Here is a 23564-nt window from a genome sequence, read left to right as displayed (position 1 = left end):
CACGCATTTTCGACCCGCTAGGACTTTTAGGTCCAGTAACCGTTAACGCTAAAATAATGATGCAACGCCTGTGGCAATTGAAATTAGACTGGGGTGAGTCAGTGCCCATGCAACTACAGACTGACTGGATCCGATATCAAACCGATTTAAAATTATTAGAACAGGTTAAATTTATTCCGACATGTTTCCCAACGCGCTGTTAAAACTACGGAAATACACGGATTCTGTGACGCTAGCGAACGCGCCTATGGAGCCGCAATATACATCGCAGTATCGATAAATTTGGGAAAATTAAAACACAATTGCTTTGTGCGAAATCAAGAATCGCGCCTTTGAGGACCATAAGTCTAGCTCGTCTTGAACTCTGTGGAGCCAATCTATTAACTAATTTGTATGGAACCGTCAAAAACTCTCTCATTAATGGAATCGCGAAAACAACGTTTTGGACGGATTCGACTGTCGTGCTGCATTGGATTATGAAATCCCCCAGTACGTTAAAAACTTTCGTGGCGAATCGTGTCGCTGAAATTCAGACGAAAACGCGCATAAATGATTGGCGGCATATCCGCACCACTGATAACCCAGCAGATACTTTATCACGCGGCATTACGGCACTAGAATTAACCAACAACAATTGCTGGGCATATGGACCGGATTGGCTCGGGCTTGACGAGTCACTTTGGCCTAAATCGAAATTAGAAATCTTATCAAAGGTGCCTGAAGTGCGTAAGGTTACCTGTTTAGCGTCTAACATCATTAAACCTTACGAGATTTTGAACAGATATTCGCGTCTCAAGCGTCTGTGTAGAGTCATCGCCTATTGCTTGAGATTTTTAAGAAGAATTCGCTGCACTGAACCACCTTCTGTGGAAGAAATCCAATACGCAACCGAAAAAATTATCCGTCTCGTACAACAACAGTCATTCGCTGACGAAATCCGCGCATTAAAACCGGGAACTGAATTGTCTGCAAAGAGCAAACTTTTGTGCTTGAGTCCTTTCTTAGATGGTAAAGGGATATTACGCGTTGGAGGCCGTCTCCAAAGATCAAATTTGCCGTATCAAACAAAGCACCCGATACTATTGCCAAAAAATAATCATGTGTCCGAACTCATTATTCGAAACGCGCACCTACAAAACCACCACTCCGGTGTTAACAACACACTATATTACGTTAGGCAAACCTATTGGCCGATCGATGGTAAAAACACCACGCGCAAAATTATACGAAGGTGTGTAAAATGTTTTAGGGCAAACCCTCCGGCGACTCATTACGTTATGGGCAGTCTACCTGCGGATCGAGTAACGGAAGCGCGACCGTTTACTAACGTAGGGATAGATTACTGCGGCCCATTTTATATAAAAGAACGCAAATTCCGAAATAGCACGAAGGTAAAAATCTATGTCGCGGTGTTTGTTTGCTTTGCCAGTAAGGCCATACATCTGGAAGTAGTCAGCGATATGACTACTGAAGCTTTTATCGCCGCATTAAAGCGGATGATCGCGCGTCGCGGAATATGCAAAAATATATATTCCGACAACGGTACCAATTTTGTAGGTGCCAATAATGAACTGGCTGAGCTTTCCAGAGTACTGCACAAAAACGAGGAAATACGCCACTTTTTGACAAATAAAGAAATATCGTGGCACTTCATGCCAGCTCTCACCCCGCATTTCGGCGGTCTCTGGGAGGCATCGGTCAAGTCCTTTAAACATCACCTTAAACGCGTCGTCGGTGATGATTTATTTACATTCGAACAATTTGCCACCTTTGTAACGGAAATCGAAGCTGTCCTTAATTCCCGTCCACTGACACCAATTTCATCTGATCCTAATGATCCCGAAGCCCTTACTCCCGGCCACCTTCTCATAGGAACCGCGTTGACGAGTATACCTGAGGTCGATTTGACTATGACCTCCAACAACAGGCTGTCCCAATGGCAGCACGTACAAAAGGTGAACAAGACTTCTGGGCCAGATGGTCTAAAGAATACATCAACCAATTAAATGTTCGCGCCAAATGGACCAAAGGGTCTCATTCAATTACGACGGGAACCATCGTTGTCTTAAAGGACAACCATTTTCCGCCATCGCATTGGAATCTGGGACGCGTCGAGGAAATACATCCTGGACCAGATGACATCGTACGCGCTGTAACTGTCAGAACGATTAACGGACTTTATAAGCGCAATGTAAAACAACTTGCGCCGCTTCCAATCGAAGCTATGTCGCAATAATTCTTACGCATATATGTTTTTACGCTTCCATTTGTAGTAGGTTAATCATGTTTTATTTAACTAGGTTAAAGATTTATATTATTGCTCTTGTTATTAGTGTCGGAAAAATCGCGCTATTTTTTATATTTTTTGGGTATTTAGTGTATTACCTTTTAGCACTATGATTTAATTCGCGTTAGGTTTTTATCGTTTAAGTTCTCGGCCTGTTTCGCAGCCTTAAATCGTGTCATATTTTGTTTTTGAATAATTCTATTATTCAACGGGGGGAGCATGTTCGATTCCGAGAGGCGAGCGACGCCTCATTCCCTCGTTTGGGTATTTTTACGCACATTGTTCGATGGTACCGTTAGTCCTCCGAATTGCTGGACAAGGCACTCAGCTGGGTCGCAGCTGCGGAGTCGTATTTTCCAGACCGGGTTTGTTGTTCGCGAATAGGCCCTTTTTCGATTTTTTGCTGCCCTTCGACCATTTAGAAGAATGCCTAATCCTCAAGTGTCGAACACGTGCGCTTCAGGAGTTAGGCTGATGGCATTGGAAAGTGGCCATAAAGTCAATCCGTGTTTCCCATCGCGCCGTATGCCGCCTGCGAGGTACGCGAGGGTTCCGGATTTAGACTTCTAGGGGCCTTTTGTTCCTCGCGCCAAGGCATTGTAGCCATGCGGGCCACTTGGCCGCCCAAGAATCGCGCGTACCCCTTGGCCGCTATCCCGTTAGCGGACCAGGGGTTGCAAACCGTTAATGGGCCGCTCGGGCCCAAGTCACCGCGCTGCTTCGGGGTGACGTCACTCGCGGAGTTCGGCCACTTTCGGGAATTTTCCGGGGTCGACTTGGGGGTGGGGCCTTCTTCCTCCACTACGGGAGGGTTGTACGAGAAGATCCTCCTCCCTCAAGTCAATCCGCAAATCCTAGCGCGCTTCCCCCGAAAATGGGCCTCATCGAGGACTCTGCGAGGTGACGAGCGAAGTTACCCCGAGGCAGAAAAGGAGGATCTTTTCGAAGCTATCGAGAATCGATCGAATCTTTCGCATACGCAGTAAAAATCCATCGAATTTCTTCGAACTCACTAAGAATCTATCGAATCTTTCGAATACGCAGACAGAATCATTAGAACGCGCAGAAAGAGAATCACGCAAAAACTCAGAGTAAATCGATCGCGCCAAGTACAATACATTGTCATCTTCACGGTCGCTGCTCCTTTTGAAACAATCAGCTAAAGTTAATTCGGCCGGTGATAACGCCGTATTTGTGGCACCAATAAACTGTTACTTGTTACACGAAAAAGACTCAGTTCTTTCTAACAACCACACACGGCATAACAATCCAGAGCCCAAGAGGGATGGTTACAAGGACACAATCCAGATGCCTGTCGATGGCGGGTGACTCGAAGTCACCCAGCTATCGGGCGTCATAGGATTGCTTGTTGAAAGGAAACGTAGGTATGTTAGAAAAAAACAAGCGACCCGACGTTGTCTTGCTTTAAAGAATAGAAACTCTGTTCCTTGAGGATCTGGCCACGGAGTGGCGAAGGCAAGGGTGCCTTCTGGTAAAAGGACTAAGCTTGACCTCTTGACACTTACCCCAGAACCGGCACTGAGTAGAGTGGTTCTTTCAAAATTTCTATCATCAGAAGTGGGATAGTGACTCTGTGCGCACTTGTGTTGTGAAATTGCGTACTGACTATGTAGCTGTGTTGAAGAGCAAATCATTTTCATCGCATAGGATTATACGCGTACGTTTTAGTCATTCTCTTCTTGCCTTCTTGTATTTTGTGTTTGTGTTTAAAAAAAAAGAGAGAGACTATGGAAAACTGCAACCCGTCTCAGCTGAGTATACAGGACTTAGTTCGTCGCGTGCTCCAAAGACTTGGTGACAGTGTGGCTTCAACATCGGTGTCGGCTGCAACGTCATTGACCGTTTCGGCCGTGCCGAAATTCAGTGGTGAGGACCTAAGAGACGATGCGAAAGGGTGGTACGATCGAGTTGAAGAGATCACCAGGGAAGTGCCGAAGCAGCGATTGAGCTTGGCAACACACGCATTGACGAGACGCGCGAAGACATGGTACAAACAGTGGGACGCTCGACCATGTACATGGGAGAAATTTAGAGAGGACCTGTGTACTGCTTTGTTGCCGAACGGAAGCTGCATGACCGGTTGCTGCGTGCATTGCAGTACGCGAGTGACACCGCGGTTGGTTACGCCGATTATGCGCGTACAAAACTATCATATCTAAAACAAACAGGTGTGTCGTTCACGGAAAAGGAATATGTAGAATTAATAATAAGCACCATAAGCGATGTAAATGTGCGACAAGCCATGTTAAATGCTCGTTTTAGTGCTACGTCTGAGTTATTAATGGGAATCGGTGATTATAAAATGGTTGTCGCTACTGGAGGAGAAAAACGGCAATTAGACAAGCACTCGTCCCAAACATCGAAACGGTTTTACTCGTGTAACGAGTATTGGCATACGGCGAGGCGATGTACGAGACAACGGAAGGGCAGGAGTCGGAGTCCGTTGAGATATAGTCCGCCGAGACAAGGGTCGACGACCATAAAAAGGGGTGCCCCTACCTGCACCTATTGCTCGAAGAAGGGGCACGAGGAAGCTAATTGCTGGGCGAAGCGACGGGCGAGTCGAGATAAACAGGTGCTAAGGAAGTTTGATACAAAGGACAATAAGAATCAAGTGAACGTGTGTTATTCGGTGATTCACAAACCATCCGCGATATTACTAAAGGGCCTGTTCGTAGAAAACTATCTGCTAGACAATGGTGCGGCTTGCTCTATAGTGCAAGAGTCGGTAGCCATGCAGGCAAACTGCCGAATCATCCCGCGCATCACCACCTTGCGAGGCTTTGGGGATTCGGCCAAGATTACGATCGGAGATACCTCCGCGATGGTCCAAATCAAGGACGTGTCAGCCGAAACCAATTTGTACGTCGTGCCGGACAGGACAATCCCTTATGACGTGATCATAGGGAAGAATTTCGTCGTTGGGAAAGGCCTACGCATGGTCACCGACTCAGATGAGACAACAACGGTGGGGCACGGACCGGTGCACACCGAAGAAGCTCCCGCCGCTGATCCTCTCTGCTATGCTGTGGGCCAGAAAGATCCTAAAACGAAGGAGGCCGTGGCAGCGCTGCTAGGGCGGTACCGACATACGCTGACTTCTGGTAGTAGCGTACGACGTGTAAGTACAGGGGAGATGTCTATTGTGAGGACCGCGTGGTGAGTTACCATCCTTATCGTTTATTATTAGTTGAACGAGAAAAGGTTCGCGGTATTATAGATGAGTTGTTAGCGAACGAAATAATACGCGAGAGCACGTCACCTTATGCTAGCCCGATAATCCTCGTGAAAAAGAAAAACGGCGAGGACCGTATGTGCGTTGACTTCCGCGCGTTAAATAAAATAACAGTCAAAGATCGCTTTCCCCTGCCACTGATAGAAGATCAATTAGATCGGTTAGGTATGGGAAAATATTTTACGACTTTAGACATGGCCTCGGGATTTTATCAGGTCCCAATTGCGGAAGGTTCGATAGCAAAGACGGCATTTGTTACGCCTGACGGGCATTATGAATTTTTACGTATGCCGTTTGGCCTAACTAATGCCCCAGCTGTTTTCCAACGTGCGGTTAATAAAGCCTTGCGCAATTTGCGTTATAAATTCGCTTTAGTATACCTAGACGATATCTTGATTCCGTCGGAGACCGTACAAGAGGGTCTTGAGCGGCTGGAACAGGTTTTGCTCGCTCTAGATATAGCCGGATTTTTGTTGAATTTAAAGAAATGCAAATTCTTTAAAACGACCATCGAATATTTGGGGAGAGAAGTTTCGGCCGAGGGAATTAGACCGGGAGCGGCGAAAATAAATTCACTATTAGAAGCACGGGCCCCGGAAAATGTCAAGCAGGTACGGCAGTTTATGAGCCTAGCCAGCTATTTTCGGAAAGGGTATAGCCGAATAAGGGGGTCAAATGTGCCCCCAAACCGAATGGAACGAGCCAGGGGTCATTCGATAGCAAAAAAAAATAACCCATGTGTGCAAATTTTTAACTTGAAATCTCGACCGTGGGGGTAGTAATGGGGTGAAAACGAAAATCATGTTTTTGAATTATTTCTCTTGACCTATTGAGTAAAAAAATGTAAAAAAATTCAGAGACATTTCGGGTACCGGGGCACATACTTTGGGAGATTTTCAGATTTTTTGATTGAAGAACCAGGTAGTGAAAAATAAAAAACAGCAAAAAATGCCGAAAAATGCCGATTACGTATTGAAGGAGGCCCGGAACTACTTTTATACTTTTACAGTAAACAGGTATTACTATTACTATTACTCTCAATTTTTTTCAGATTTTTCATTTTGGTGCGCCGCAGTGAAAAAAAATAAAAACCGAGTTTTTCCTCGTTTTCTGCGTATTAGAGTAACTTACACGTTGAATTTTTATGCATCCTTCAATATATAAGTGTTTTGTAGACTGTTTAATGTTTCTACACTAAGCAGAATTACATAACAATTGAAACAAATAAAATAAAGCCAACCGTTAAGCGCAATATATCCTAGAAAATCAACGATATTTTCAACGGCGTCGATGGGGCAGTTGGTAGAGTGTCCGACTGCTGAACCGCTGCAAGTTTTTTTACCATAGGTTCGAGTCTCTCTTCTGGACTTAGGATTTTTTTTCCTTCATTATTTTTTTTTTCAAATTCTAACTATATAACAATGCTTTATATTTATTTATAAATGTTCTGAAAGCATTTTACAAATATTTTAACCTGAAATATGTATAAATATAGTTTTGGAGTGTTTTTTTCGTTTTTATTTTTTTTGTCAACCACGATTATTGTTTAACATCTCTTACACTGAAATTAATGTGAAATGTTAGTTTTCAAATCTCTTACCTTTGACTACTGTGAATGGATCGGAGCAGAAGATTGTATATTGGCTTACTATTACTTCTTCTCGCCCTTCGATCAAGCAGATCTTTCCTTCTTTTTCTCTTTCTTTGATAAATATGAATGTTTGCTACGGCTTCAGTATCTAACGTAGACATGTAAGGGCCATTCCACGCCAAATCTATTAACCCACTCTCTGCCAATGATACTTTTTTCTAATAAACCCATTTTTAAGTACCAGTTTGATCGTTTCATGCTTATTTTTGAACGGGGAAAAATGATTAATTGTCCTACCTGCGTTACGAAGGAAATAAAGGTTCGTTGGGTGAGGGCCCAGACCGTTCAGGTCAATGCGTGATTGTCGCGTTCAGGTTCCACAATGTATTTATGATACGTCAATTACTATTGTGCACGGAGGAGCAAAGCACTGAAAACATGTACTGAGGATTAGTTATCCACAGTAACGTTTTAATGTCTTCATCCGTTTTTTAAAAATAGCGTTGTAGAGGTATTCGTACCGTAAACTCTAGTGCTGAAAATTCCCAAATGAGGATTTTAGATATATCTAGAATTTATGGCTTCACTGATTTTAGTTCTTTATAACTGCTATGGGCAATAATAGTGTCAGTTTTCAGTGTTTGGAAAAGAGTCACAATAGATTTATTTTTTAATTACTCAGTTCAGGCTACTATATGCGATGGGATTTATACATAATTACTTGGCATGGTCCGTAGAGTGTGGTCCTACAAGTGTTTCCATTATTTTTAAAACCAGCCAGTAAGGAAAGGATAATTGTTCACCCACCAATAGGAACTCAGGTTTTTTAAAATTCGGAAATGCAACCAATAACCCACTATTTCTACCCTCACCTCATCCCTTCCATTAACTGTCCATGGGAAATCTTCTTTTAAGTAAACGCGTGGAAAAATTGTCAGTCTTGGTTGAAATATCAAACATAACGGAGTTCCGTCGAATGATCATTTTGTCTTTCACGCCAGTGACTTTATTATTAATAAGTTGTTTCTTAAAACTTTTTTGTTCGTGTACATTCTTTCCCTTTGCATTTTTCAATATGTCTAGTAATAAAGTACAATTTGTTGGAAGGAAAACCTTGCGTGTTAAGTGTATTCGTTGTCATTCGTTAATTCGTAAATTGACTGGTCAGATTAAGAAAATCAAGACGGAAGCTGAAGCAGTACTGTTTTCAACCAATCTTAAAAGAGCAGTGAGTATAGGTGATATATTGTGTAATAAGTGTCGCGTTTATATGCATAAAATAGTACAAACTACGAATGTTAGTAATTCTCCAGAATTTCTTCAGCTTGGAGAAACTTCAATAGAAGTTTCTTCTTCTGTAATCGAAACTTTTTCTTCGGTCAGACCCCCTTTCGTACTCAAATCGTTTTCTTTATTTAAATCTCATTCTGCAAGTGGAATGTTTTCTTCCACTGAAACTATTTCTTCAGAAGTACCTTCTACCTCTAGCGGCCTTCCTTTAGTCGGATCTTCACGTGAAACTATCTCTTCAGTAAAATCTTCTTTATTTCATGTTGTTTCAACTGAAGTATCAAACTATCCAATATCTTTACCGGGATCATCTTCAATCAGGATATCGTCACCTGAAGAATCCATTCAGCAATCTTCTTCAGAGGAATCTCCCTCTACATCTACTCCATCAGTCTCTTCCGTGCAGGATTCATCGTTTATTATGGATATCACTAGCGTTGAACCAGTCGAATCACAATTTGTGGAAATGCCATTTTCTAGAGTCATTTCAACACACAAATATTGCTTCGTTTGTGGATCTTCAAAACCTCTCATTAATGTACCAATCGAAACTAGACATCAAGTATTTCTCATGAGAAGATTATATGTTCCTAAAGGAAATCGGTGCTGTTTTAACCATTTATTTAAAAAACGTTTATTCCACGAAGATATTTCTAACTTAAGAGTACATTCTAATAGTAGTGTTGCGACGCAGGATGACGATCTGTCCGTGGTTCAACGGATCGTTTGCGTTCGCTATTCCTCGTTCAACTTAATGCACGAAGAGTCGTGATGTGATAAGATTTTAGACTGAGGTTAACACACCTTTTGTAACAATGTTTTAATGTTTACTATAAAACAATATATATACAATCGTAGAGTGTAGTGAGTGGTATTTGCTGTTTCTCGGTGAGTTCTGTCTGAGTTCTGTCTGAGTTCTGTCTGAGTTCTGTCTGAGTTCTGTCTGAGTTCTGTTCTGATGGATGTGTGTTAGCGTCGTTGTCGAGGAGGTTAAGGTTGGGATTGGCTGCTGATATTTTGGGGAAAGGTGGATTGTAAGAATTAGGATTGGTCGGTTGTGTTGTGAGGGTGGATCTGAAAATGGTCTTGAGGCGGAGCTTGAATGTTTAAATATTTTGGGAAATGTTGTTCGGTTAGGGCTAGCAGGTAATGGGTTTATTGCGGTGATGGGTACGTGATGTGCAGCTGTTGGAAAGGTCAAGTTTTTATGGGGCAATACTGGTCGCGAAGAGTGGTAATTGCCGAGCCTAAAAATGCTCGGCTGCTACGACCTTCTGGAGCTACCTGTGTTGGGGCTCAACATGCCGCCCCCCTTGAACTATTTAGTTCAATAATCAGATATGTGATTGGCGAGATAAAAAACGATGTGTGGTATGTGTTTGTCGTGTTTGTTGTGTTTTAAGTGTCTTATTATACTAGTTGCCTTATCTCTAAATTTAATATCATAGTTTCTAAGATTCTAATGTCTCCGGATAATCTATCGGCAATGGCGCGATGCCTTTTATGCTACGCTTATATTCTCCATGAATAGTTTTTACTGTAACTACACGAATGATCCCATCTTCTCCTGGATGGATGGATATGATACGTCCCATGGGCCAATGGAGGGGTGGTGCGTTGTCGTCCTTTAGCATCACCAACATGCCTTCCTTGATGATGCGGGTGGTTGCATGATGCCATTTTTTCCGAACGGTGAGTTCATTGAGGTACTCCTTGTACCATCGTTTCCAAAAGTGTTGTCGGATTTGTTGTACCTGTTGCCAGGACGATAATCGTCCTGCCTTCAAACTAGTAAGGTCGCACACCGGGGTGCTTGTTATTGAGTCACCGATTAGGAAGTGGCCAGGTGTTAAAGGAGTTAAATCATTTGGGTCGGAAGATAGTGGAGTTAAAGGTCTTGAATTTAATATGGCTTCTATTTCGATTAGACAGGTTGATAGTTCCTCAAACGTAAATAAGTTGTTGCCCATGATGCGAAAGAGATGGCGTTTACATGATTTTACTGCAGCTTCCCACAACCCGCCGAAATGAGGAGCCCGAGGAGGAATAAAATGCCAGTTAATGCCATTATTTACTAAATATTTATGTACATTATTATTCGTGTCGACGGTCAAGGTTTTGTGAATTGCCTTTAATTCACGATCCGCTCCGGTGAATGTAGTTGCGTTGTCGCTATATATATCTGTACATTTTCCCCGTCGTGCAAAGAATCTTTTTAAGGCTGCAAGAAAAGCTTCCGATGTTAGGTCGCTTACGAGCTCTATATGAACTGCCTTTGTGCTAAAGCAAACGAAAATTGCCACGTACGTTTTAATTTTTTTCGTATTCCGGTATTTCTTTTCTTTGATGTATAGTGGCCCGCAATAATCGACACCAGCCACTAAGAATGGTCGAATAAACTTGACTCTGTTACCTGGAAGTTGTCCCATAGGGTAACGTGGAATTGCAGGTTTCATTCTGTGACACGTTACGCATTTCTTAATGATCGATTTTACTATGACCCTCCCGTTAATCGGCCAAAACGCTTGTCTTACCGCGTTGAGCGTGCTTTGCATTCCGCTATGCCCATGTTTAATATGTACTTCGCGTATAATTAAATTTGTGATGTGATGATAGTGTGGTAAAATTGCTGGATGCTTTGATTCGTGTGGGATTGTTGAATGTTTTAATCTCCCACCGACTCTAATGATTCCATTGGCATCAATAAATGGATCAAGCGCTGCTAATTTGTTTTTCTGAGTGTGAGTTAATGATTTCAGTATTTCCTGCCTCTCGTGGGGGAATGCAATCTTCTGAACAAGTGCAATTATTTTTACCGTAGCTTGTGTCAATTCGTTAGTGGTGAGATGACCCGTGTGTTTCTTCTGTTGTCGTGTGTTGTTTATAAATCGTAAACAATATGCCATAACGCGTTTAAGTGTAGTAAATGACGAGTATTTCTCGAGCAACGTTAAATCTGTTTGTGTTGTTATCTTTAGAACTATCACCGTTCGTTTTTCGGGAATTTCTATTGGCTGTATCTCAAGATACGGCCATGTGTCCTCTGACTGAGATAACCATTGTGGTCCGCGATACCAAGTGGGGTGGTTTATTATGTCAGTTGGATTTAATCCACGTGACAATACGTCTGCTGCATTGCATTCTGATGGTACGTGGCGCCATTGGTTGTACCTACTATCCTTTTGAATTTCGCTTACGCGGTTGGCAACGAAAGGTTTAAGTGTGTGTGGTGCGGTCTTGATCCAATGAAGGACTATAGTTGAGTCTGACCAAAATGTAATGGTTTGGAACTTGATTTTTAGTGTTTTTACCACTACATTGTATAATTTAGTTAACAACGCCGCAGCACACAATTCTAATCTTGGCAATGATTGAGTTTTTAAAGGAGCTACACGCGATTTTGAACATAACAACTGAGAGGTATAATGATGTGATGCGTCTGTGCTTCTAATATATATACAGGCTCCGTAAGCTCGCTCACTTGCATCACAGAAGCCGTGTAATTGCACGTTTTTGGCATTGTCTGCAATAACGCGTCGAGGGATTTGAATTTGGCGTATATTTTGTAACTGCGAATGGAAGGTCGTCCACGCGGTGCGAATGCCGATCGGTACGTCTTCGTCCCATTCTACCTGACATTTCCATAGGTCCTGCATAATTAACTTTGCCTGCACAATTATTGGACCCAGTAAACCGAGCGGGTCAAATAACTGTGCGACCCTCGCGAGAATCGTGCGTTTTGTAATTTTTTGCTTTGCTGGGGCCTGCTTTAACGAGTATCCTAACGTATCCTTATTGGCATTCCAATATAAACCTAAGGTTTTCTTTTCTTCTACCGCGTCTAGAGCTATGTGATCGGTGTTATTTAGTTTCCTTAACGACTCGATTAGTTTAGGCTCGTTGGAGACCCATTGTCGTAGTTCGAAGCCTCCTTTCGCGGATAATTTGATGAGTTCGTCCCGAAGTATTATAGCTTGTTCTATTGTCTCCGCGCCAGTTAACACGTCGTCAACATAAAAGTCGTTAAGGAAACTGCGTGCCGCTACAGGAAATCTGTGACCCTCGTCATGCGCTAGTTGTTGTAACGTTCGAATTGCTAGATACGGTGCAGACGCAGTACCGTACGTGACTGTATTAAGTTGATAGACTTTAATTGGTTCGTTTATGCTTTCGCGCCACAATATTTTGTGATATTTCCGGTCGTTCATGTTCAATTCTACTTGACGATACATCTTAGTGATATCCGCGGTCAACACATACTTATGAAGTCTAAATCGCATGATGATAGCGAACAGATCATCCTGTATTGTCGGACCGACCATGAGAATGTCGTTCAATGAGGTGCCTGACGATGAACGCGCTGACGCATCAAATACGACTCGTATCTTAGTCGTGATACTGTCCGTTTTGACGACTGGATGGTGAGGAAGGTAACAACCGACAGTGCGCTCGTCTTGAATTTCAGTCATATGTCCGAGATTTTCGTACTCGTTTAGAAAGTCGCGGTATTGTGCTTTTCGATCCGCGTGTTTATCTAAGGACCGTTCTAGCGCTAAAAATCGGGTATATGCTACGTTGTACGTGTCGCCTAATCTGAGCTCTGTATGTTTGAGGGGAAGTGAGACAATGTATCGTCCAGATGGACCTCGAGTGGTGTGTTTTGTGTAGTGATCTTCGCAAGCTTGTTCTTCTGACGAAAGAATTTTTGAGGCAGGGCACTCTTCCAGATTCCAAAACCGTTGCATGTCATCATGTAATGATTTCAGCGTTAGATTGCAAACTACCTTGTGCGATTGAGTGTTATTTTTAATTTCCCCCGTTACGATCCACCCTAACCCGGTTTCACGTAATGTGATTAATTGGCCATCTACTGCGATTTTATTCCCGTATAGGAGATCCCAAAATACTTGGGCCCCTAAGAGTCCATCTATTTCCTGGGTTTGGTTGAAATATGGATCTGCTAGTTGGATACCGGTTGGAATATTAAATTTAGTGTTTTCTATGGATTCAGATGGGATTGGATGTGATATACGTTTCGCGATTAAAAATGTAAGCGTCGTGGAATACCTGTTATACCGTGATTTGATGTGTGCGGTAGTCAGTTTATTAATTTTGGAATCCATTTGATTGGTACCGGAAAGGGGAATCGAGACTGTTTGCGTTTTTAACCCTAACTGCTTGCAAAATCGTTCGCTCAGCAGATGAGCTTGGGAACACGAGTCTAATAGTACTCGGCAAGAATGCGATTTCCCGGTGTTGTCAAGTACGTGGATAATTGCTGTGGATAGCATGATGTTTGGTATAGTATCGATCGAAAGACAATTTAAATTAGTTTGAATTGGCTGTGAAGAGTTGCCTGCCTCTGTATGGAGTAATGTGTGGTGTCGTTTATGGCATCGCTTGCAGGTAGACGCTTGGCACTCGCTCGTGCCATGGTTTCGCCGTAAACAATTGAAACATAATTTTTTCTCGTTTACGAGCCTAGCTCTTTCTAGTACGGACAGCGAAGTGAACTTCTCACAATTTTGCGAGAAATGAGGTCCCGTGCAAAAATTGCAAAGCATACGAGACTGAGTAACAAATGCTTGTGTTGTATTTGAACGCAGTTCGCGCATGGGCATTCTATTATTAATTGGTGAATAATTTCGAAAGCGATTGTTACTTTGTGGAGCTATGTTTTTAAAATGATTATTACAATTCGAGCCTGCGGGTTCGATTATCTTACACCGGTCGTGTAGGAATTTAAATAATTCTTCTACAGTTGGGAAATCTGTGTGTTGCGTATGTTCCTTCCATTTTAACGTGGTTTCGCGATCTGTCTTTGTTGTGAATAAATGTAAAAGTAGAGTATCTGTGGTTGGTTGATTTAGCGCTTGTAAGGCGCGATAGTGCATTTCAATATTATTCAAGAATGATCGGAGATCTTGGTGTGTTTGGCGATTAATTTGTGGCATCTCAAACAATATCCTTAAGTGGTTGGCTACGATTATTGCAGGCTGATTATACCGTCGTTCTAAAATTTCCCAAGCAACCGTATAATTGATTGCTGAGTTACCGAGTGATTCGATTGCTTTAGCAGCTTCATATTTTAGACACGACCGAAGGTACATTAGCTTTTTGCAATTGTCTATGCGTACGTTGTCATGCACCGTCGAGCGAAATTGGTCAGCAAACCCGGGCCAATCTTCGTACGCGCCCGAAAATGTTGGCAGATTGATTTTAGGCAATGTAATTTCACTTTCGGTTGATTCTACCTGCGAGTGGGGCGTATGTTGCGCGTCTCGCGAATTATTCCCTGACCGTGACGTCGTTGCTGCTTCGATTATATCTAAGGCTTGTGCTCTACATTGCAAAAATGCTGATTTGATACTGATGCGTTCACGCATTAGCTGACCCTCCTCTAAACTATCTAATTCGGTTTGCGATTTGTTGAAAGCTGCGAATTCCGACTCTAACTCCTCTAACTGAACACGGATAGTCGTTGCTGAGGTTCCTTCAACGAAGTTGTCAATCAATACTTTAAAAGTTTCGAGTTCTATCTTGAACGCCTCGCGTCTCAATTTCAAATTTTTAATTCGTTCTTCATGACTAGGAGCCATTTTATGTGAATTTGATTGGATTCGGAATAGGATTAAAAAATATGTTCTACCGATGACTCAAAAAACAAGGGTGTGGACTTACGTTTCGATGCGACGCGACGTCTGCAACCTGGCGTTTGATGAGCTCGCTCAAGATGCTGTTAGATGCTGGATGTCACTCTGTCTGAGTGACCGACTCCGTTAGTGTGGCTGACCGTGCTGGACCCAAAATGCGCTGGTGTCTTCTCCCGAAGGTGACACTCCTGATGCCACAGACTTCGGCGTCGATGACTGGATGCGCTGGACGACGGCTCGTGATTTTCTCTCCAAAGGTGACACTCCTGATGCCACTGACTTTGGTGCTGTTGCTTCTCGTGATGAGTTCTCCGGACTGACTTTGGTGCTGTTGTTCTTCCAAAGCACTGGATCCGGCTCGAAGGACCAATTTTATGTTGCGACGCAGGATGACGATCTGTCCGTGGTTCAACGGATCGTTTGCGTTCGCTATTCCTCGTTCAACTTAATGCACGAAGAGTCGTGATGTGATAAGATTTTAGACTGAGGTTAACACACCTTATTAACAATGTTTTAATGTTTACTATAAAACAATATATATACAATCGTAGAGTGTAGTGAGTGGTATTTGCTGTTTCTCGGTGAGTTCTGTCTGAGTTCTGTCTGAGTTCTGTCTGAGTTCTGTCTGAGTTCTGGTCTGATGGATGTGTGTTAGCGTCGTTGTCGAGGAGGTTAAGGTTGGGATTGGCTGCTGATATTTTGGGGAAAGGTGGATTGTAAGAATTAGGATTGGTCGGTTGTGTTGTGAGGGTGGATCTGAAAATGGTCTTGAGGCGGAGCTTGAATGTTTAAATATTTTGGGAAATGTTGTTCGGTTAGGGCTAGCAGGTAATGGGTTTATTGCGGTGATGGGTACGTGATGTGCAGCTGTTGGAAAGGTCAAGTTTTTATGGGGCAATACTGGTCGCGAAGAGTGGTAATTGCCGAGCCTAAAAATGCTCGGCTGCTACGACCTTCTGGAGCTACCTGTGTTGGGGCTCAACAGGTGCACATACTCAGAACATCGAACGTTGTTGGCGTGAAACAAAAGTGAATATTCCACGATATTGGACCCGGAAAGAGCATTATGTCGGTTACATTGCTGAATTCTTGTTTCGATGACAATATAATTTTAATACAAGAATACTTGCATTTTTTTATAAAATGGCAGACATTTTTACAATTTCTGTTAATAATAACGACAATAATAATAATAATAATAAAGAATAAAGATTAATATTTTATCTCCAACTCAACCCGAGGTTAATAAAGATATGAAATTATTTTTGCAAATATCTCGAAAACAAAGGGCGAACGGCGGTAACATGTATAGAGAATAAATCTTCATAACAGTGACCTTGACAACATATTTCAAGGTCATCGAAATTGGTGAGGAATCGCTAAAGTAAATACAGTGAAAACTCGATAAATGTCGCTACTCCGGGTCCGGTCAGCAACACTTACGGAATAGGAGAATCGTCTTTCGAATTTGATTGTAGTTTGCCGACGCTTCGAACGTAGAAAGAGTCAGTAGCTAAAGAAGAAAGAGTGACTGAAACTCGGATTTATCGCCCCAGTTTAAATATCCGCGTCAGTGTGACCACACTACTGCACAGAAGAAAGTTTTTTATTTTTTACTTTTTGTTAATAAAAATTTCACTATCATGTTGGGGAGATTTCTCTGATTAAAATGAGGCTAAACACGATATAAATCGGTCAATATTTGGTAGCATAATATTGAATTAAATATTGTACTTGCGAGTCTTTCTCTCTTTATTTATCCTTCTTGTGCTGTCCTTTTCTATGTTCGGAAATATCAAAGAACGACGCATCGAGGTGCTGGCTACATTTATCGAACGGGAGGTACTTAGCTATTTTCAAACGGAACGGTTCCACCGTTTCGTAAGTGATGAAAAACTGCAACACTTATGAAATAGGGGGTTTCGTTAGCTACCACTGTTCGATAAATGTACCAATCCACTGACCTTGCGAAGATACGAGTACACAATATTTAATTCAATATTATGGTAACAAATATTGGCCGATTTATATCGTGTTTAGTCTCATTTTAATTAGAAAAATCTTCCCCACATGATAGTAAAATTTTTATTAAAAAAAAGTAAAAAATAAAAAACTTTCTTCTTGTACAGTAGTGTGGTCACACTGACAGGGACATTTAAACTAAGATGACGAAGGCAATAAAGATTTTTAAAGAAAGCCGCTACGTCTCCGGTTACACTTCGCCTCACTGGTTCAAGGGGGATCCCCCTAGTGGTGGGGATAAAAATGTATCATTTATGGAACAGCTCTTGAGGACATTTATCGAGTTTTCACTGTAATTACCCAAATAAGTGTAGCGACGCATCGCGCTGCTGGGCCCGGGCGGCTACGCGCCGCATAGCCACGACGCGGTGCTGCCGCGTTTCGGCTGTCGATCTCGATTCGATAAATCGATTTCTCTCTCTCTCTCTCTCGGCGCTAACAACACGATTTCTGGAATTTGTTCTCTGAATCAAGAATTCCAGTGAAGCTAGCTAGCAAAAACACGAAAATGGCCGCGGTATACTAATCTGACGAAGAAAAAATTCTCCGTCAGCAGAACCTTCTAGAATTACGCGAATTCAAAATAGATACGAGAATCGCGGCCGAGTTTTTACGTCTCGGACTCACACGATATTTAAACACTATTACTTCTCCAGTATTAAGCTTAGACGAAACAAATTTGGAACTTGAAATTCGAAACCGATAGATCGACATAAAATTTCATGTCATAAACTCTTACACGAATGTTCCTCTCGATGGATTATTAGGAAGCGATTTTCTACGGGCTTTTAATTGCAAGATCGACTATGAAAGCTCTACTATTTCGGTAATTTTATTTTATTTCCCGTAATTTCGAATCGATATTGATAACAAATCCTCGTACTGAAACGGTTATTCCTATCAAACTCAAAAATCCATATAATTTAAACGAAGTTATAGTGTCATCTGAATCATTAGATCCAGACCATTCACTTCTCATTCCCAATGCAATTGTACGAGTTCTAAATCAAAATGAATTCTTTATAACTTTAGTGAATAGATCTGTTTTTAAAAAAACAAATTCCAATTCCTGAATTATTTCTCGAACCGGTCTCTAACGAAGGGAGAATTTATCAGTTAGCTCCAGAACAAGATAGCAATAAAGTAAATAATAGATTAGAAGTTCTAAGTAAAAACTTACGGTTGAGTCATTTGAACCCTGAGGAACGGTCATCTATGGAATCCATTTGTACCGAATTCAACGATATTTTTCATTTGCTTGAGGACTTATTGACACGGACTACCGCTGGTAGACATCAGATTAAAACAATTGATGAAAAACCCATTTATGTTAAGAGTTACAGATATCCAGAAATTCACAAAAACGAAGTTGACAACCAAATAGAAAAAATGTTACAACACGGTATAATTAAACCTTCCACAAGTCCTTCAGGTCGAGTCCTCTTTGGGTAGTCCCAAAGAAGATCGATGCATCCGGTGAACGCAAATGGCGTATAGTTGTAGACTATAGAAAATTAAATGAAAAAACTATAGATGACGCTTACCCCCTTCTTAACATAGAGAATATACTGGACCAATTAGGACACGCAAATTACTTTACTACATTAGATTTTGCAAGCGGGTATCATCAAATTCCAATGAACCCCTGCGATTCTCTAAAAACAGCGTTTACAACGCCAAACGGGCATTATGAATTTACGCGAATACCATTCGGTCTTAAAAATGCCCCAGCACAGTTCCAACGGATAATGAATAACGTTCTAACCGGTTTAAATAACAAACAATGTTTTGTTTATTTTTGACGATATTATTATATACGGATCAAATCTAGAAGACCATAATAGAAAATTAAAGAATATCTTTTCCAGACTCCGCGAAAATAACTTAAAGCTGCAGCCGGACAAATGCGAGTTATTGAAAAAATCTTGCGAATACCTCGGTCACGTTATATCGGATAACGGTGTGCAGCCTAATCCTAAGAAAGTCGAAGCAATTAATAATATGCCACGTCCAGAAAATGCTAAACATATAAAAATGTTCCTAGGCATGGTAGGTTATTATCGGAAATTCATATCAAATTTTTCAACAATAGCGAAACCTCTAACGATGTTATTGAAGAAAGATGCAAACTTCGTGTGGTCTCAAGAACAAGAGGAAGCATTCAAAACATTAAAACAGAAATTAACAGACAAACCTCTTCTCCAGTATCCGGATTTTTCAAAATCGTTTACATTGACTTGTGATGCCTCGAATGTCGGTATCGGTGCGATACTTTCACAAATTAAAGATGGCAAGGATTTACCGATTGCATATTACTCGCGTACATCAAACAAAGCCGAACAAAATTACTTGACAACAGAAAAAGAATTATTAGCTATTATAAATTCAGTAGAACACTTTAGACCTTACGTTTACGGACGGATATTCACAATTTATACTGATCACAGACCGTTACAATGGCTTTTTAATTGTAAAAATCCTTCGTCGAAATTAGTTAGATGGCGATTACGTTTGTGTGGGTGGATGTTTAGAACGTATTTATTATAATTGTATAACGTTGGTAAAAAATATTTAACAAGAAATCGATACAATTATAATAAATACGTTCTAAACATCCACCCACAATTGGTAGCAGAGCGTGGTTACTGAGATCGTCCCAACAGAGTATTCGAGAAAGTGAATTGAAGAATTTGTGCGAAGATGGGCGATACGTGGAATATTGTTAACGTTGAACCACTTGACGAATCAAACTATTTTACATGGAAAGAAAAAATAGAAGGAGTTTTACGGTCAAAAAAGCTTTGGAAAAAAGTTATTGGTGTTAAACCGGTAGAAAAACCAAGTGTAGGAGTGGCTACCTACGAGGAAAAATGAAATATTGGGACGAGTGGGATGACAATAACTATGCTGCGAGAACCATGATGATTAATACAATGAGTAAGGCACAATTGTTGAAATATAGTAGCGAGAAGAGTGCTGATAAATTGTGATCAGGGATTAGATATGGTCGCCGAAACAGAAGAGATAAAAGCTAGATTGCTTAGCGACCTGCCAAACATCAAGATGGCGAGGGATGAAACAGTTGACGCTTTATAAACAGGGCAGAAAGTTTGAAAAATCAATGCATTCAACTGGGAAGAGACATTGAGGAATATGAACTCAAAATGTATATATTACGAGGACTTCGGCCCGAATATTATCCTAATGTGAGAATACTCGAATCGCTGAAGAATATATCAGTAAATGATATCAGATTCGCGTTAAATCAGGAGGAGCTCAGAAGAGTAAAGAGAAAGGAACAGAAGGCGAACAAAGACTACGAAGTAGTGAGGAAAGTAAAAGAGGGAGCCAAAATTGATGGTAATTGTTACAACTGTAGCATTAAAGGACACATGGCAGCTGATTGTAAACGAAGCAAAAAATGATTTAACTGCCAAGGATTTAACCACATTGCGGCGGATTGCCGTGAACGGAAGAGAAATGCTCCATCAATGAGAAGAAGACCAGAAAAAAATCCTCAGAGCGGATATCGTGGGCGAAATGAGAGACAACTTCGCGGCAGAGGCGAAACCACGTTGAAAACATATGAAGAAGCGGTGATGAGAGTAAACGAAATTTCAAATAAGAAAAACAAATTGTATGAGGTGAGTGAGATAGATAAGAATGATACGTGTGAGAGCAATAATTGTCGTGTATGGCTGTTAGAAAGACGGATTAGTATGGCAGACAAAGATGGAAAGGTATTAACCTCAAAGGGCATTGGTAATGTCGTTGTGAGACAAGCTTCTAGCAATAATATTGTAAAGTTACAAAATGTATTGTGCCTGCCAGAGCTAAATTCGAATTTACTTTCAGTTGCGAAGATAACTGATCATGGCTATGATGTAAATTTTAATAAATATGGAGCAATAGTTTATAACAAGTCGGATGGAATTCAACTGACAGCGGTGAGAATACAAGATGCATACTATGTAAGGACATCTATAGACGATGAGAAGACTGCAACAGTGTCAACGAATAATGAAATATGGCATAAACGACTAGGACATGCAAATAAAGACGTCATAGAAGAAATGAGAAGAAAAAATCTGGTATTGGGAATGGATGGTACGTGGAAAAAGGTATGTGAATCGTGCGTGGAAGGTAAGGCTTGTAAAAAGCCACATCCACGACGCGAAGTGGGGAGGACGAAACGAATTATGGAACTGTGGCATACAGACTTAATAGGTCTGTAAACCCGCATCGTATGGTAAGAAAAATTACATACTAAGTACAGTTGATGATTATTCGAGAATGATGTTTATACAGCTGCTAGGGGATAAGAGTACAGCTGCAGAAGAGTTGAAGAGAATAATAATATTAAAAGAAAATCAAACGTGTGAGAGAGATTCACGGCAGGTTATTGAACGTGCACCAAATAAAGAGCCTCGGGTTTCGTTATAACTGATTTATTATACGAAAGTTTAAATTACAACGAGGCAACGCGAGATCGAGCAAACAACACGAACCAAGGAACAGATCAGACAGACAAAAGAAATGAAGATGTGCCCGACACCGGGTGGCGCGTTTGAAGCCCGTGTATCGTTTATTCTAACAAAACGGAACAAAAATTAAAGAGAATCAGGTCAGATAACGGTGGTGAATATCTCGGAAGAAATTTGAAAAAATGGTTTAATTTAAAGGAGTTAAACATTAACTAAGTCCCCCGATGGCACTAGAATGCAACGGGATTGCTGAAAGAGCCAACAGGACAATTATTGACACAAGCAGAACGATGTTGGCTGACTCTAAATTAAATCTTATGTTTTGGGGAGAAGCAGCTAATGCAACGGTATACATACGAAATCGGGTGAAGTCGCAAGTACATGGTAAAACACCATACGAGGTTTGGCATGGAAAACAACCTAACGTAAGACATATGAGAAGATTCAGATGCACAGCCTATTTGCTGAATAAAGGGGGACACAGAAGGAAATTTGACGCAAAAACGATAAAAGGGATTTTTATGGGTTACAACGATAATAATACTTATCGAGTATACATACCAGAAACGAAGCATATAAAGTGTGACTGCGATGTTAGGTTTGATGAAGGAAAAAATGGATCGGACTTGTTACACTACAAAGAAGGTAAGAATGATGATGATAAGAACCCAATTGCCATAACATTAAATATTGAGAAAGATGAAGATGATAACGAGTTTACTGAAGAAAACGTTGAAGAAGAGAGATAAATAAGAACTGAGATGGAGGAAGGAGGAAGAATGAGTGAAGAAGGGAGCAGTGACTACGAAGATGCTAGGATTGAATTTCTTAACAATGAAGATGCTAAGGAGAAAGAAAACGATTAGAATCGGGAAGAGACTACAGAGCAAGAAGAATCGACGACAAGCAGAAGAGTGGGAAGACTAAAGGGTCTAACGAAAGAAGCTATAATATTGAATAAATATCTAAGAAAACAAGAGGAAAAGAAGTTGGATGAAGAGAGAGGGCTGAGAAGGTCTGCGAGGATAAAAAACCAAAAAGCAATGAGAAGTGTTGATGAAAAAATTCCAAGTACAGTGACAGAAGCGAAACAGTCACTGGAATGGGAGAAATGGAAAGAAGCTATGGAAAGTGAGTGGGAATCGTTACAAAGACATCAGGTGTGGGACTTGGTGAATAGACCAGAAAATAAAAAAGTTATAAAATGCAAATGGATTTTTAACGTGAAAGAAAATTATGAAACGCTGGAGCGGAGACACAAGGCACGACTAGTTGCAGTGGGTTGTGCTCAAAGACCGGGGTTCGATTATGGGGAACAGTTAGGATGGAAACAATACGACTAATGTTCAGTATATGTGGAGATAAGAAGAGAAAAATAAAGGTTTACGATGTTAAAACTGCATTTTTACACGGTGCTTTGGATGAAGAAGTATACATGGAGATGCCTGATGGCGACGAAAGGAAAAATGGACACGTTTGCAAACTAAAAAAGAGCATTTATGGATTCAAGCAAGCAAGTAGGTGTTGTGTATAACTAACACTCTTTTGCAGGTTGGGTTAAAGCAGTGTGTGCATGATCCCTGTCTGTTCTATATAATAGAAGGAAACAATTATTTATACTGCGGGGTGCATGTAGATGACATGACAGTAGTCAGCAGTACAGACTTCTTTGGTAAATATATGAGTAAATTAGGGAAATACGTGGAATTAAAGAATCTGGGTATAGGTACGCAACTACTGGGTATGGAATTGAATTATGATAAAGAAAAATTAATCATTAGTCAAAAGAATTATATAAAAAGATTGCTGAGTGTATATGGGATGAATGATTGCAATGCGGTAAGTTCTCCAATTGATGCGAATCAAAAATTGAACGAAGACGATGGAAGCCCGGAGAGTGACCAAAAAAGTTACCAGGAATTATTGGGACGCTTAATGTACTTAAGTGTATCTACAAGGCCTGACATTTCCTTTGCACTCA

General features: G+C 41.1%; 3 protein-coding genes across 3 annotated transcripts; 2 read left to right on the top strand and 1 right to left on the bottom strand.

Moving 5' to 3' along the window:
• Positions 1-1460: 1460 nt before the first annotated feature.
• Positions 1461-2006, top strand: LOC122403151. Its single transcript, XM_043406505.1, has one exon. The coding sequence runs from the start codon at positions 1461-1463 to the stop codon at positions 2004-2006; it is 546 nt and encodes a 181-aa protein (XP_043262440.1).
• Positions 2007-4035: 2029 nt separating this feature from the next.
• Positions 4036-7581, top strand: LOC122403150. Its single transcript, XM_043406504.1, has 4 exons — positions 4036-4405; positions 4477-5412; positions 5499-6213; positions 7509-7581. The coding sequence occupies exons 1-4, from the start codon at positions 4036-4038 to the stop codon at positions 7579-7581; spliced, it is 2094 nt and encodes a 697-aa protein (XP_043262439.1).
• A 2268-nt stretch (positions 7582-9849) lies between these two features.
• On the bottom strand, positions 9850-10732 carry LOC122403144. Its single transcript, XM_043406499.1, has one exon. It carries the CDS (start codon positions 10392-10394, stop codon positions 9876-9878), a length of 519 nt encoding a protein of 172 aa, XP_043262434.1. The 5' UTR covers positions 10395-10732; the 3' UTR covers positions 9850-9875.
• Positions 10733-23564: the final 12832 nt, after the last annotated feature.

Source organism: Colletes gigas, unplaced genomic scaffold, assembly GCF_013123115.1.
Source record: "Colletes gigas isolate AHSC1104 unplaced genomic scaffold, ASM1312311v1 Colletes_gigas_Sc00045, whole genome shotgun sequence".
In the NCBI taxonomy this organism is placed as follows: Eukaryota; Metazoa; Arthropoda; class Insecta; order Hymenoptera; family Colletidae; genus Colletes; species Colletes gigas.
The sequence above is the reverse complement of the archived record's forward strand: the minus strand, read 5'-3'. Positions and strand labels throughout refer to the sequence as shown.